A 15879-nucleotide genomic window follows, 5' to 3' on the forward strand; every position below is an offset into this window, starting at 1 on the left:
TGGGCCGTCAGTGATCATCTGTTGCCCTAGTCACCTCGGTATGTCATTCGCCATTGCCCTTCGTCAGCTCCTGTTGGCTTTTTTTTTTTTTTTTTTTTGCCAATTCAGCATGTTGAATCGACGTCGGCAACGTTGGGGCACAGCAGTGAATGAAACTACTTTGATTGGCAGTTTAGCTCAGCACACAAGATGACAAACGGAAGCAAGGAAAGTAAACAAAGAGCTAAAGTCAAAAGGGAGTGAGATCACAACACACTTGTTCCAGAAGGTAATTTTTCTTTAGCCATTGAGTTCTTCAGCAGAAACGTTTCCTGATGGTTTGTGTTATTGTTTACTGGCACACAGTAAATACGCTCTGTTCTTTCATCATTGGATTGTTAATTGTGTTAATGTGCTAACTGGCTAAATAGCGTCAAGACAGTCTTCCGGTGCCCCTCCAACATTGCCGATGCCAATTCAGCATGCTGTATCGGCCAAAAACAAGCGGACATGGGCTGACACACCAAGGCAACTAGGGCGACAGATGCCCTCTGATCATCCAACATTAACCAACAGCTGACTGTCAGTTTGCTGTGTCAGGGCCTTAAAGACAACAGGGGCGTAGTTAGTGATTGGAAGCACCCCAGACCCCTTCTAGGGGAGGTCCCTCAAGAAGCCTGAAGTCCAAAGACTGACAGATACAGACTACCACCGTCTGCTGGTTTGGAGAGTACTTCCTCTCACACAGGAGCAGAAGGTACGTGCTGGTTGAATGAAGTCTTTGTGGTGTGTTCATGTGCAACTTTTTGACTGAGACATGGCACCATCAGACGATGCAACAGGGGAACTTCATCACCTCCAGTTCTCTGAAGTTGGTTTGGTGTGTCTGGGCCTTAGGGAAACATACGGATCATAGCTTGGTGAATCAGGATGATTAGGTACCATGTTGAGTACCAAATGGCCAAAAGGCATGCATGCTCTCAGAGGGATAGATGACATGCTGACAACTTTCATTTTCCAGCTCCCTCTGTGATAGCGCGCGTACATGTGTGTTTGTGTGCATGTGTGTAACTGGAGAACACAGGGAGGGGATGCAGCAGGGTGACTGATGGCTGAGAGTGATTTATGGTGATCCGGGGCTGCAAGATGCCTCACCGTGGCTACATCATTTTGTATCCCTCTGTCATGCAAATTATCAACAGCCACCATTTCATGATAAATTATTTCCCCAGACCTGCACTTTAATGACAGCCGCCCTTCAGTACGAGCGCACGCGTCCCATGTTCACTCCCCCGCAGCCCGCTTTCACAGATGTGCAGATGACAGCGTTGTTCAGAACTACACTAAGAGTTTGTGTCAAAGAGAAAGATGGAGAAAAGGAAGGAGAGGTCTGAAGGGAAATGGTTTCCCGGGAGGTCATCACTGATAGCGGGAGGTTTAGTGGCAAGATAGGAACTTAGCTCGCAATTAGCAAATCCAATCTTGTACCCTGCAAAATCAGTGACCAAGAGATGAAAGGGAGATGATGGAGAGCGGGAAGGCAAAGAAGGGGAGGGCAGATTGAAGGAAGGAACATCAAACATGATTAGATGTGGACGGACGTTTCTTTACTTCCTTTATTCCTTTATTTTGCGCTCTACCTCAGCGACCGCTATTAGCATTTAAATAGCAAAGGTGTTTCAGAATATTCAAACACATCCAGCAATTAGAGCGAACATGGCTCAAATGTCTGCAGCATATGAATATCATAATAACAACAAAATCTAGTCGCATATTGGCAGGGACTCCTCTCTCCTTTCTCTGCATTTTTCTGCAACTCTGACCAGAATTCAATTTGACTCTGGGTAATTTTCCTCCGTTAGCATTCAATATGTTTTCATCACCCTGACTGCTTACTCTGGGTATTTTCTGAGAGCTCCAACCCCTCCTCCCTCCTCTCCACCCCTCCCCACCCCTGTCTGTCAAAGCAAAGGCCAGTCCCCTGATGGGAATCTTTATCACAAAGAAAAGCACAAAAGAACCAGCACTGTTTCAAGGCTGACAGGTAAATGGGATTTCCGCAGAGACCGAGACAAGATGTGGAATTATCGGCACAGAGAGTGCATGTTTTTCACGAGGGCACCCACTCAGCAAGAAAAGGGAAAGGGAAGAATGAAGCAAAACATGGCGAAGACACAAAATTTGGGTTGAAATTAGACTTAAAAATCCTCCGCTTTATGTGATACTGCCATTTAACATTCTCTGAACACGTACTGTGCCTACTGTCTGCGTATAGCTTAGTGGGTAAAGCAAGATACTTAGCATGGTTATGTCTTTCATTCTGTATATGGTTGAATGGGTTCAGTATTGTCAGAGGAAGGAGAGGAATTTCATTCTTAACATAGCTCAGTGGCTAGAGCCATGGCACTAACATTACCACAGTTAAGGGCCGCCCACGCTGATTGTACTGCAAGGCACTTTGGATAACAATGCACAGAAGGCGAGGTGTGCTACTTTGATTGGAGTGAGGCAAAGTGAAATGAGTTGTGTATCGTATTTTTTTATTGTCGAATAAGGGCCATTATCCTAGAAGGGTGCCAGCTATCATTATCCTGTAGGCAGCAGTAGCCCACAGCAGTGCACGTCAGTCCTCAGGCTCTAAAGTTGTCATTCCAGCAGTGAACTACAGCAGCTGTTCACACTTATGAGTTGTCTTTTATGGTTAAAGGTGGGAACATTGTGAGATGAGTTGCTGCAGTGTTTCATAAAAAAGTTTACAGCATTTAAAATCTCAGTTTCTTTAGTGGAATGACTTGCTGGCCAACAACACCTACCAAGTCTAAATGAAGCGTGATCTCTGGGGCTGACAAATGAAGCCAACGCGAAGTACCAAAAACTGCAGTTCCTTTAATTGCCACTTGAGGCTGTCTCCAAGAGCGAGTCAATCCTCATAGACACCCATGTTAAAATTCCTGACTTTAAGACAGAAATAAACATGTTTACAAAAGGTTTTGGTCTTTACAGCTAATTTACCCTCTTCATGACAGCTTTACTTGATATGATATGATATGATATGATGAATTGACTTGCCTGTTTACATTTTATTAAGGCTTGAAGTTATGCATACATAAGGGCGTGATCAGGTGACATAAGATAAGATTGGTTAGGAAACATAATATAGGCAGAACCCCAGATTCACAGAGCATAGGTGTAGCTGGATCCACAATCTGGAAATCCATCGGCAAAAAAAAAAAAAAAAAAAAGGATTTTTTTTTCTTCCTTTACCTCTGGAGGCACTGCCCATAGTTTTTCGACTAACGGAAGTGCAGGGGCCTCGGGGATCGCTCAACCCCTTCACTTCCGGTGGTACCCCCAGGGAATCGCCTTGTTGTTTACAAATACTTCCTTTCACATTTTTCACGTCACTATATCACCGTTTAGACTAATCTGATGTTTGTAAAGTATATAAACACAATGACTGAACAAACATTACTATTTCTGTGTGCACGTTTTGTAATTAATAACATGGTTATCGTACATTAGCTGGGCTAACCGTTAGCTGTTAGCCCCGTTAGCAGTGTCTGTAGCAACTCAGTAACTCAATAAACGGTCCGTGAAAAAAATATTTTTTCCAGCAGATATCTTAGTTACAACATGATTGAGCTACCAAAGCAGTTTTGTGTTGCTATGTGTGGTATTTATTCAGTTTTGGGAAATCACGATGTCTAGAGAGCATCAGTGGCTGCAGTTGACAGGGACAGCTAACAGCAGCAGCAAAGCTAACATCAGGATGTCATCTGTTAAAAGCCTCCTGTTGTCGGATACGACATGAAACTACTCCAGTTAGCTTGTTTCAGGTTTTGTTTTGTTTTTTAAATTTAACCACAATAGCAGCATGGCCAGTGTCGGTCGCCAAGCAGGTTCATCATTTTGGTCCAGACTGGAATAACTCAACAAACCCTGGATGAAGTGAAATGAAATCTGTTACATATATTTATGGTTTCCAGAGGGTGAACCCTAATGACTTTGGTGAAAGAAACCCTTCCCCAGTTGCTTTTTCTTAGATTTTTTTTCCCCGGTAAAGGGTTTTTGAGGGGAGGTCCTTATCTGCTGTGAGGGTCCAAGGACTGAGGCCAATTGTGAGGCAGGGATTTACATCTCCATGTAATAGGACTACCTGATTTAAGCTCTTTCTTTAATTGATGACGCGCTTGTCTTGAGTCAATAACATTTAAAAGCAGTGCCCTGTGTGCAACAGTTGTTGGAAGCCAGGCTGGTGTTACAGTTTTGCTTGGCATTTGACACTTATTACTTTGGTCTAAAAGGGGTCACTGTCAATCAATAGTTATGTACTATGTCATTACTAGGGTATTTGGGGGTTTGAAATAGTTTTTTTGCTTTTTATTTTGTGTATTTTTCAGTTTCAGGCAGGCAATCTCATCCTCCACCCCTTGCTTTGAAAGAGTGCTTTCCCCTGCATTCATTTTCTGGCAGACAATTTCAGAGGTCAGCGTCATCTTCTGACTACATTACAAAGGGGACTGCTTTTTCAACTTCTTTATTCTTTTCTTTTTTCAATTGTTTATCTTTTATTCATATAGAAAATCTTTTGGAGATTGAAAATGCTTTTCTTCCTCAGACAGGCCATCTTTTCACTCAGAGAGTTTTTTTTTTTTTTTTTTTTGAGCAGACAAGGGCCCAGGTGGAGTGGTTTGACTTCTAAAGCCGGCGTAATGACAGGGCTCTGAGAGGGACGTGCTCTAATGAATTCAGGTCAGGGTGTTATCTCTGGGCCTTTGCCAAATTGTTTCTATGAAATCGGTTTTGCTCGGTAAGAGCCGGTGGAACAAGCCGGCGAAGGGAGCCGATTCATTCCCACAACATACAAATTGTCTATTGGTTCAGTCCACTTCAGTTGTCAGCTATACTTAAGACCTTGAAGGAAAGCCTGCAGTGTGTCATGACGACCTAACAGAGATCCCATTCTGCCTGATAGACATTAGACAGGTTAGCCAAGCGCAACTCTCCAGTGACCTTATGGATTATTATTCATTTATATTGTGTAAATGTATGATTTATTTATTGTTATTTTTTGTTGAGTGTCAGATGACATGATTATTACCACTATCATGTCAGTACACTAAATATGAAGCTACAGCCAGAAACAGGCTAGCTTAGCTTAGGACAAAGACTGGAAATGGGGAAACAGCTCACCTGGCTCTGTCCAAAGTTAAAATAATCTGCCTACCAGCACCTTTAAAGCTACCGAATTAATGTGTTATACTGTGTTTGTTACTGCCAGTCTTTATGCTAAGCTAAGCTAGCCAGCTGCTAGCTGTAGCTTCATATGTAACAGACTTACATGAGTGGAGTAACGATCTTCTCTGCTAAAGTGGGATTTATACTTGTGCCTACACCGTAGCCTACACACATGGCCTATGCCGTTGTGAGCATTTATACTTGTACGGTGGTGTGTCTGTGTCACTCTGCAGTTACACCTCCAAAACACTAGTCAACATCGGGGTTTCTCTGAAGTGCTGTAAAGTTTAGTTGATTCAAAACAAACTCAAAACACATGAAACATGGCTTAGTAGCGACACAACATGCTAATGTTTTTAGCACAAGCCTAAGGCATTTTACATTGTATAAATTAACCTAGCAGCTAGCAGACTTTTCCTCTACTCATGTAAAACCAGGGACAACAGCAACATTTAACAGAGGTAACTTTACAAAATTCAGCTCCATTACAACTCACAAGGTTCACTGAAAAAAAACCTTCTTATACTAAACCCGTTAACATTATTAGCACAAGGCAGTGGCATTTTACATTGTATAAATTAGCCATGTGTCGAGCAGAGATTTCATCTATTCTTATGAAGCCGGGATAAGTCACAGACAAGACTTAAAATGCTATTTTAGTGGAGGCTGTACTGTCTTCACAATTTTGTGTTTCTTATCTGTGAAATAAAAGTAAATAAAAGCTTTGTTTCCACTGAGGGAAATTGTTTCAGCTTACAAAAACAGACAGGAGGTCTGTGTTGCCGCAACATGTAGTTACATTTCTGGGAAGGTGTACGTCAGGCTACGGTGTAGGGTACAGTTCAACTCAATGCAGAAGTATAAAGAAACTCTCTACAAGAAAGTGAATGAGTGCTTTTCTGTTTGCTGAAATGATTAACTGTATCTTTAAAAAATATTTGCTTATCAATAATAAGGTGTCCTAAATGTTATTTTATTAAATCACACAGAGGAACCATGTCTCGACCCTATCTGCCAAAATAATCTCCATTCTACATGTGCACCAAAGTTTTGTTGGATTAAGTTCACAAGAAGTTAATATATTGTAGATTCTTATTATGTTCTTCATAAAACACCCTTATGCACCGTTTTTGTTTGGCTTTTTGTGAATAAATCAAAGGCATCCATGGAAAGTTATTTTAAAACTACATTTAAAGGGGACCTAGGCCCATTTTCAAAATTTGTACATGTCCCTTCTATGGTCTAAGACAGCCACAAAATATTATTTAACATAAACAACTCACTCCCAAATCCAAAACTAGAGTGCAAAAATTCAAACTTGTGATGTCATAGGGTATAAAGTCTGGAGCTGCTCCTTGAACAATGAATGATAAAAGATGTCAGATGATGACACTGAGAGCACCCAGTAGAATACTCTAAATATATGGGTACATTTTCTGTTTCAGAACTGAGAACACTACAGTAGAATAAAGCTCATTTGGGTATTTAAAAAAAGGAAACACTCTGTGGGTCCACAAAATCAGGCTTCCATTCATTGTCTATGTAGCAGTTCCAGACTTTATACCCTATGACGTCACAACTTCAAGATTACTCTTCTGGTTTCTGGCTTTGAGAGAAAGTACAGTAGCTCATGTTCACAAATATTGATCAAACTTATAGGCCGTGGAAATAACATATTGGTGGTGTTCCCTTTAAAGTGGAAATTGAAAGACATTTTCAGTCATCATTTAGACATTTTCATTAAACCAAAATGGTACATCATGCACCTGGAAGAAGTCCCAGACTGCAGACATCAGCAAAAACTGAACAGAAATTGATGCCACATGGTGTCAAAGATGTGGGAGCCCTGAACAGCATGCTATAATGTGTGAAATTTGTCTTGTGAGTATTTATAACCTGGCTTTACCCAAAGGTAACAATATCCACCTCTCAGCAACTCTAAAGCTCACTAATTAAAACGTTAAATATGATTAAACGAGCCAGCCACTGACTGTGGCTTTATATTTAGCAAACAGATATGGGAGTAGTTTGAATTTTCTCATCTAACCCTCAGCAAGGAAGGGAATGTGTGTTTCCCAAAATTATGAACTATTCCTTTAATGTGTGCCAGGGCCTTCTCCCGTAGCTGTTCTGAAGGTGCTGCACAGTGGGGCCATTTGTGACTTATTTCTCCATTTTTAAAGCTATGAACAAGAAACATACAGCCACATGGATGCATCACAAACATGTCACATACATACGGGGGAAGCTCACTGCTGCTGCTTGGCGGTGTCATGCGGTGTGCGTGTGGGATGCGGCTCATCAGAGACACGGCGACAGAACTCAGACGCACTGACACATGTATACATATGCACACTTACACACTCCCACACACTTTATTCGGCATGATTAATCACGGCATCTTTGGGAGTTCTAGAGGAGGTTCAGAAAAACAATCTCGGCTTCAAAAAGGTTTTTTTTTTTCCCTTCTCCTGCCGGTCTGTTCGTCATTATTATTACAGGATTAATTCCCGTCTATCGCTTCTTTACTATTGCTGTCTTAGCGTCTTCCTCCCACCACCTCATCTCTCTGAGGTGATGAAGAAGTCACAGCCCTCATGCGGATACTGTAACAAATCCAACACTTCCACAGTCAGCGTCGCTATCTGAGTCATCAGGTGATCCCATCAAACATTTTCCCTGGTTCACACTTCTGCTGCTGCTTTGTTTTCATTCGCAGGGTCTGAATAATTGTCGATGAGCCGTGTGATTCCTCGTAGGACAGATAAAAACACTTAGTGTCTGTCAGCATAGAGGGACTACACCACAGAACACACACATGCCTATATACACACAGTCATACAGAATAATGAGAACATGTTTTGACCTGGAGGACATTTGTGGCCCTCATCTAGGAATAACATCAAGGACACACATGTACACACATTTGTGACTGGACCAAAGTTGAGCCAGGCCAGTTATTCAGTCACCTGGAGCAATGGCAAGGTTATATGGAAGGTTATTATTCGTGGACACATATACACGAACAGACTCATGGAATGTGTCCATAATAGGTACAGTCGGTGTCTCGTCATGGTCAGGGAGCGAGGTCAGCGAGGGGAAAAACAGTCCCTGTAAATGCTGGAAAACACATTATTTTTTAGCCCACATAAGAGACAGCACTATATTTACTATAGATATGATTAATTAAACTTAGAATATCAGTACCCTACAGCTATTAAATGAATTCCATGCATGTTTCGAGCAAGCAGCAACCTCTGGGGCTGAAAAATGAAGTCAACACAAAAGTGCAAAAAACTGCAGTTCCTCGAATCGCCACTTGAGGCTGGCTTCAGAAGCCAGTCAATTACCACAACTACCCATGTTAAAATGCCAACTGTACAGCAGAAATAAACATGTTTACAGCCTGGTTTAAAAAGACGGTTTTGGTCCCTATAGCTAATTTCGCCCCTCATGACAACTTTACAGGGGTTGATATTTTTTTTTAATAACTTACCCGTTTTCATTTTTTTTTTAAGGCTTATAGTTATGCATAATCAAGGGCGGGCCACTTTGAGTGACTGACATGACTTAGGCAGAAACAGACAAGTTAATGTACTAAAGTTTTAGTCACATTACGTTTAGTCATGTTTTGTCCTCAGAGGTTTTGACCAGTAGCTAAACAGTCTAAAACTGTTTGGATACAGCATTAGATCCTTTTTGTTCAACCACAAACAGCACTGAAATCGCAATCAGGAAACCCACCAGACTCTAAATCTAAATAATATTAATTTAAACGTGTATAGAGCCAGCATTTTATCACATCATTAAGGGTGTATTTCAACAAAACCAGAGTTGGTTATGGTTAGAACAGTGGAAAGACAAACCAAGATGTAGAGCTGGGCGACACTGCTAAAAATATTATCACAATGAAAAACTTCAGTTGATATCAATCATTATCACAATAAATGTCAATCATTATTTTCTTTCAAGTTTTAAAGTTCATTTTTGTAGTGAAAGTTTGCAGAAACTAAATTGTTAATTGTTATTTAAGCTATTTTAAGCTATTACTTAATGACAGAACATTACAAACACTTAACAGACAGCAGAACATTTCACAAATCTGACATGGAGTCAAAACAGTTATAATCAAAGTAATGTCAATTAATAAAACAATTTATAGAGGCAAAGAAATCTTAATTCTTGTCAGGAGCATGTCAGACTCTGTGCAGATGGTTTCATACATTTTGTAAGAGTTTCAGGAAACAGTGTTTTAAACCCACAGTAGGTAATTTCGGTAGTTTCTCAATCAAAACAGCAAACAACAGAAGATGGACTTTGTTGACGTTGTGAAGTAGTGTGGGATCATTCATTGCTGGTGAAAGTTTATCTGACGTGACTCAGGCAGAAATAATGTGCATGTAGGATTTAAGTTATTTAAGTTTTATTCATGTTAAGTTTAATTATGTTTTGTCATTTCATTCTAATGAAATAGAAAAAAGTTAGTCATGTTAACTTGCTAACTTACCATTAGCATTAGATGAGCTGGCTACCCATGCAGCTACTGTAGCTAATTATGTGGTGAATTCAATCATGGGATAGCCCAGTGGTGTGGTACGCATAATTAAGGGTGGTTCACTTTGAGTTACCCAACAGATCCACCCCTCGCTCCTCCATCTCCACCCTCTCGCCCAAATATGGTCACTTCTAACAGCATGTTTTTACATCTGATTTGTTGAACTAAGGGTTTATTTCAACCAAACCAAAGTTTGTTATGGTTGATCAAAGTAGGTGTTGTCACGGTAGCTACGTCCATTATTTTCACAGTCTGTGGAAGGAAAAAGCATTAAAGTGGATGTAAATTGATGGTTTGAACATACCTTGTGTGATTATATTGCAACCTGCCCACTGCTCTTGCTCAACACTGGACTAATTTCAAAAAATGTTGCTCCCATTAATCACTTAGACAAAAACATGACAAATAGGGTCCACTTTGAAAAATACCCTTTAAGTCTGTATCTTTAACTTTATTTGACATGCAAACAACCACACAGCAACTTTTCTAAATTCTTTGTTTTCCCCGTCGGCGTAAAAGAATGTGACTTTTTGTGGGCGTTCCCACAAATACCAATTTGATATAGCTGTAGGCCCACCCACACATCAGGAGAGGGTTGGCTTCACACAGCGCTGCCCCAGGTTTTGATTGTAAATTAATTTAACCCAGGTATACACACACATACAGGCCTAAACCATCAATTTCCATTTATGGCAGATTAATTATTTAATGGTCCGGCATGTGCAACTGCTGTCCTCACATAGCTCTGAACATTAAAATAAATTTAGGTCACATTTGTATTCTGGTGCTGTTTGATTATGCAGAGTGGCGGAGTTGATGATTCGGGGCAATTTCACGGTGCTGACATGGAAGTAGTAACAGCACGCGGATACATAGTTTTTGTTGTCCTTTTTTTTTTTTTTTTTTGGAGGGATCTTCCTCGTCTTTGTTGTGCAGATTTCTGGGACAGACCAATGTCTTTCTCATGCTCAGACTGCAATTTATCCTCTTTTGTTGCCAGTTTTCTTTTTTTTTTCTTTTCTTTTCTTTTTTTTTTTTCTTTTTTTGGCTGAGTGTCTCTCTGGAGACGAGGCAGCGAGCAGCCAGACTTCCCTCCATGGAAACACTTGCCGTTGGAAAATAGAGCAGCTCATTTTCTCTGCCGAAAGCCTGCAGTAGACTCATTTTAAAATCAAATTCCCTCACCTTTACACGCAGGCACTTTGAAACATGCAGGCGCACGCAGAGTTAAAATACACACATGTACTGTATCACTATTTTTACGAAGAAATTTCACAAATAATATAACCTGAAACTGTTATGTCGTTCCCTTATAGTCTTATCTTCAAGCATAAAACGCCTGACCAAGTATTTTCTTTAATCCAAATCCTGACCTCCTGTTTACCCCTCATTCAACTGTAAATTGGCCAAAAATGACACCAACTTATCAGAGTGTCGAATTTGTTCCCCTAAAACTTAAGAAACAAATTCACACAGTCAGAAGTGCTACTTTCACACACACAGCAGAATAACTCATTTTGCACCCCTCATTCACAGTGAGGCTTGTTTCGGCATGCCATTTTAAGTGTGCAGTCATTTCAACTGTAGTGACACAGTGTCAGTGCCGCAGGGCCGAGCCATACCCTCACCGTGCTATTAATGATGTTGTGTGTAATTGAAAATAAATTGAAAATCGTGGCTCCCTTAATGAAAGTTCCCCAGGTTTTTCAAAATATGCTACAAGTGAAAGGCTCCCAAGTATGTCCTGTTCTTTCTTTCTTTCTTTCTTTCTTTCTTTCTTTCCTCCAACTTTTTTCTGTTCTTCCTGTCCTCTTCTTTCTTTTTTCCTTCCTACCGTCCATCCTTCCTTACCATTTGTCTTCCTTTTCTTTCTTTCATTCTCTCTACTTTTCTTTTTCTTTCCCCCTTCCTTTCTCCCCTCCTTCCTTATTTCCTCCCTATCCTCCTCTCTGTCCTTTATTATTTCATAGTTTTCCTTTTCCTTCCTAGGTTAAGGCCCAGACACACCATACCAACTTCAGAGAACTAGCGACACCCCCTGCTGCGTCCCCTGCTGCGTTACGTGGCATCGGCATGTCTTGGCCACAAAGTTGCAAAAGAACACACCGCAAAGACTGCAGCCAACAGCCAACAAGCACGTATGTTCTGCGCTTGCGTGAGAGGAAATAGCTTTCTACACCAGCAGACGTTGCAGTCTGTATTTGTCATTCAAAAAGGGAAACCGGAAGACTGACGGAACGGATTTAAGATGCTAGTTAGCCAGTTAGCACATTAACAATGTGATCCGATGTTGAAGAAACAGAGCATTTTTACCATGCACCAGTGAACAATAATGTTTCGGCTAATGAACATTGGATAAAGAAAAATAATCCTACCTTATGGAAGGAGTTTGTTTTGAGATCACTCCCTCATGACTTCAGCTCTTTTTTTACTTTCCTCGCTTCCGTTTTGATTCTGGTGCGCTGAGCTGAACTGCCAGTCAGAGTGATTTTATTCACTGACGTGCTGAATGCCAAAAAACAGCCGGCAGGGGCCAACGAGGGCCAACAGTGTAGGACACACCGCACTAACTCGGGCAATGACAGATGCTCACTAAAGGCTCAACACTGACCGATGGCCGACCATTGACTTGTTGTGTCAGGGCCCTTATGTTCATTATTTCTGTCATCTTCTCCTTCCTTGATCTTCTCTATCTTTTCTTTCTGTCTTTACTCATTTATTATTTCATCCTCTCTTTCTTTCCTTCATTCTTTCTTTCCTTCCTCTCTTCTTTCTGATTTTTTTGTTCTTCTCTCTCCTCCTTTTCTTTATTTTTTCCTTCCTTCCATCCTTTCCATTGTATCTTTTTCTTACTCTCTGTATTTCTATCTTTACATTTTCTCTCTTTTTTATAGTTTCTCTTTTCTATTTCTCCTATTACTTCCCTCCGTCCCTTCCTTTCCATCTCTCTACTTTCCTGTTTCTGTTTTCCTCCCCTCTACCTGTAAAACATTTTGTCCAGACAGTTGTAGTAGATGCTAATGCATTAAAGAAATGATTTTAGATTACACTTTAGCAGTGCACTGCTGTTGCATATACTTATAAAATGAACAGGTGTGACTAATAATGGTATTATGTTAATGTGTAACTAAATTATTCATTTATCCATCAGAAACTGAGTAGCAGGTTCTTGTTTGGGCTGTGAAGTGAGTTATTTAAAGCCAGGAATCCCCCGGTGGAGCAAACATTGAGCAAACATTGATGACTAACCCTGTAAAGTCCTTGTGGACATATTTTGGTCATCTTGGGCCTCGAGGTGTTAATAATTGTACACCGTGCACCTTTATTTGGGATACGTGAGGGACAGAGAGGTCATACGTGGTGTGAATTGCATGGCACCCTACAGAGCATGATACCTATTCATAGTAACATCCCAGATTAGATCAGTGACGTAAGCAGAGGCTAACTCAGGCCACTAAAAAAAACAACTATAAAGCTGTGGTAGGCAGTTTTATTTTGGCGTCATTGGGAAAAACAAGCCCACAACAAACCTTGGGCGTATTTTAATGGTCTAAAAGAACACAAACTTCTGCACCCCTCCTTGTTCTGCCTTCAGGCTTTAGAAAATCTAGGCCATGACGGGAGATTTTGGGGAATCACAGGTCATTTCAGAGAGAGGGCGTTCCTGTTGGTTGTTCTACAAATGTAGATGCACATGCATGTCCCTTTGATGAAAGCCTGATTCAATTGCAGAAATTCCTGCAGAGAAAGTTGCTATTCCAGCATTAGCACCAACTGCCTACACTGCAAAGCAACCCAAAAACAAAAAAGATGGACTTATCAAAAAGATAGTCTGACAGTAAATGAGCGAAAACGTGTCAGTATCGGCGAAGTGTTTCAGAGATGGAGAGAAAATTATGCTAATAGTTTAGCCTTCTGCTAACCGGAGCCAAAGGCTCATGACTGCATCTAAGTTCAAGTTTATGTAGCTAACGTTAGCTAGAGCCTCAAATCACAGTGTGTCCTCCACCTCACTTTCCGCCGCAACAGACCACCTCACTGGGGGGAGAGCAGACAGCAGCTTCGGAAATGGTCCCCCAGTCATCAGCCACAGCAACCCAAATCCAGCCAGTGCGAACCCAAGCTCCAGGGAATTGCACAGCCCCAACTCTTCACCGGATATATAAACTTTATGTTGCTGCCATTACACAGGTTAGACCCAGTGTTGCCGTTGGCCACCAGCCTGCTGTGACACCTGGCACCGGTGAGGTTTGCACTGGCCAAATTCAGGACTCTACAGCTGCCAACCAGAGGTCTATTACAGAACTGCTGCCTGTCTTCCCCCCGCTAAGCAGTCCACAGAGGTGGAGAGTGAGGCGAATGAACCGTGGGGTGGATAGCAGCTAATTCTTGTCTCATTTTGGTCTGATAAACAGAAAAGGAGAGTAAAGCAGGGAGGGGCTGAGAGAGTGGGCTGCAACTCTCCAAAGGAATAGGATGAAATAAATCCAAATGTATGGGAAATACTGGGTCACTGTATGAAGAGCGAGTACATGCCCGTGGTTGTCTGGTGGGAGGGGCTTAGGACAGAGGGAAGAGCTGCAGATTTTGGGGGGTCACCCTTTTTTTTTTCTTTTTTTTTTTTTTGTTGCCTTTTCCAGATTTCTGCCTATCCCAGCTCTAAGCTCTTGTGTTCCACCCATTCTATGTTTGGATTTGTGTAGTTTCTTCTTTGATGAAATCTAGCACTCTCACACCTCTCTCATTGCCACAGGGGTGAAAGCTGTGTTCTCTGGCCATTACCACCGAAACGCTGGCGGTTGCCACGGCGGCTTGGACATGGTCGTGAGCTCTGCCATCGGATGCCAGCTCGGCGAGGACACTCATGGCGTCAGGGTGGTGGTAGTGACCGCCGACAATGTCATCCACCGCTACCACAGCCTGGAGCAGCTGAGTGCACAAGGCATGGACGAGGACCTCAGGAAGCTTCTGCAGGTCTGAAGGCCAAAGGAGGGAAAAATCACAAACATGTAGCTTGTTCTGTTTTTTTTTGTTTTGTTTTGTTTTTTTGTACAGTTCAAGCCCCTGTTCTTAGAGGCACACAAGAAGAGGTTTTTGGAGACTGGCATGTTGGTCAATTCATATCAGCAGATAAAAATGTGAGATATTAATTCAGTCATACAATATGTTTCTTGTAAATCATTTCTACCAGCAAACAAGTCTTTAAAAAGGGTAAAGTTGACCAATGGCTCAATCTCCCAGAATTCTACGTATTCATTAAAGTGAAAAAAAAATATGTATGTTTGACTGAAAAGTGGTCAATTTAAACCAACACAGACGAGACTACATGCCAGCCACACATTAGAAAGTGTACAGAATCTGGAGCCTTGACTTTAGTTCCTCTCTCTGCTGAATGTTTTCCTGGGAAATGAATCTCTGCCCCCGGCGACCCAACAGGGGCACATAAAGATCATTGAATGTGTTCTAAAACTGTGTTCTAAGTCAGATGTTGTCAGTGTAACTTTAAATGTATCCAAACTTTTCTATCGTTAAAGTAAAATTCCACCCTGAAACACTGAAACCTCATTGAAAACAGCCCCTGCAGGCAGCCTCTGCATTTTCTCCCTATTTCTGCAGATAACCGTGGCAACAGTGCAAACAGAGATTCAACATAAAAGAGGAAACAGAAAGAAGTTCTTGACCAACCGTTGACAGGAAGGCAGACGTGGCTTGTGTGCGAAATTCACTTAAGCAATGTTTAAAGGCTTTTGAAAAGCATCATGGGAGATGTAGGAACTCACTAAGGGATATAAAAATAGATCAGACAGGCTGAGACAAAGTGTGGATAAGGAAAAGATATATTTCATTGTCATCCCAAAAAGTCTATTGTACTGAATGTAGCATGTTTATGTTATCTGACATGTGACAGAATTAAAGGGTGGAATTTTCCTTTAATGATCCTACAATAACCAGCTGTTGTAGCTATTTCTACTAAGCTTGCTGTTGCTACAGTCTGTTGCCTCGTTGGCTATCCTATGCAAGCTATTCACATTAACATATTGTGTGTGTTTTATATGTTTAACGTGGTACAGTGTTTAAAAGTGGAGCTGACTGCTGACCTCTGATCA

At 41.3% G+C, this 15879-nt stretch overlaps 1 protein-coding gene across 1 annotated transcript in view; it reads left to right on the forward strand.

Annotated features, from left to right (window-relative positions):
* cpped1 (calcineurin-like phosphoesterase domain containing 1) overlaps positions 1–15632 on the forward strand; it is a 52282-nt gene extending 36650 nt beyond the window's left edge. The window contains exon 6 of the mRNA XM_033611719.2: positions 14526–15632. Within this exon, the coding sequence (XP_033467610.1) occupies positions 14526–14752 (227 nt within the window). The 3' untranslated portion in view covers positions 14753–15632. The remainder of the gene's footprint in view (positions 1–14525) is intronic.
* The last annotated feature ends 247 nt before the right edge of the window (positions 15633–15879 follow it).

This window comes from Epinephelus lanceolatus, chromosome 21 (assembly GCF_041903045.1).
Source record: "Epinephelus lanceolatus isolate andai-2023 chromosome 21, ASM4190304v1, whole genome shotgun sequence".
NCBI classification, from domain to species: domain Eukaryota; kingdom Metazoa; phylum Chordata; class Actinopteri; order Perciformes; family Serranidae; genus Epinephelus; species Epinephelus lanceolatus.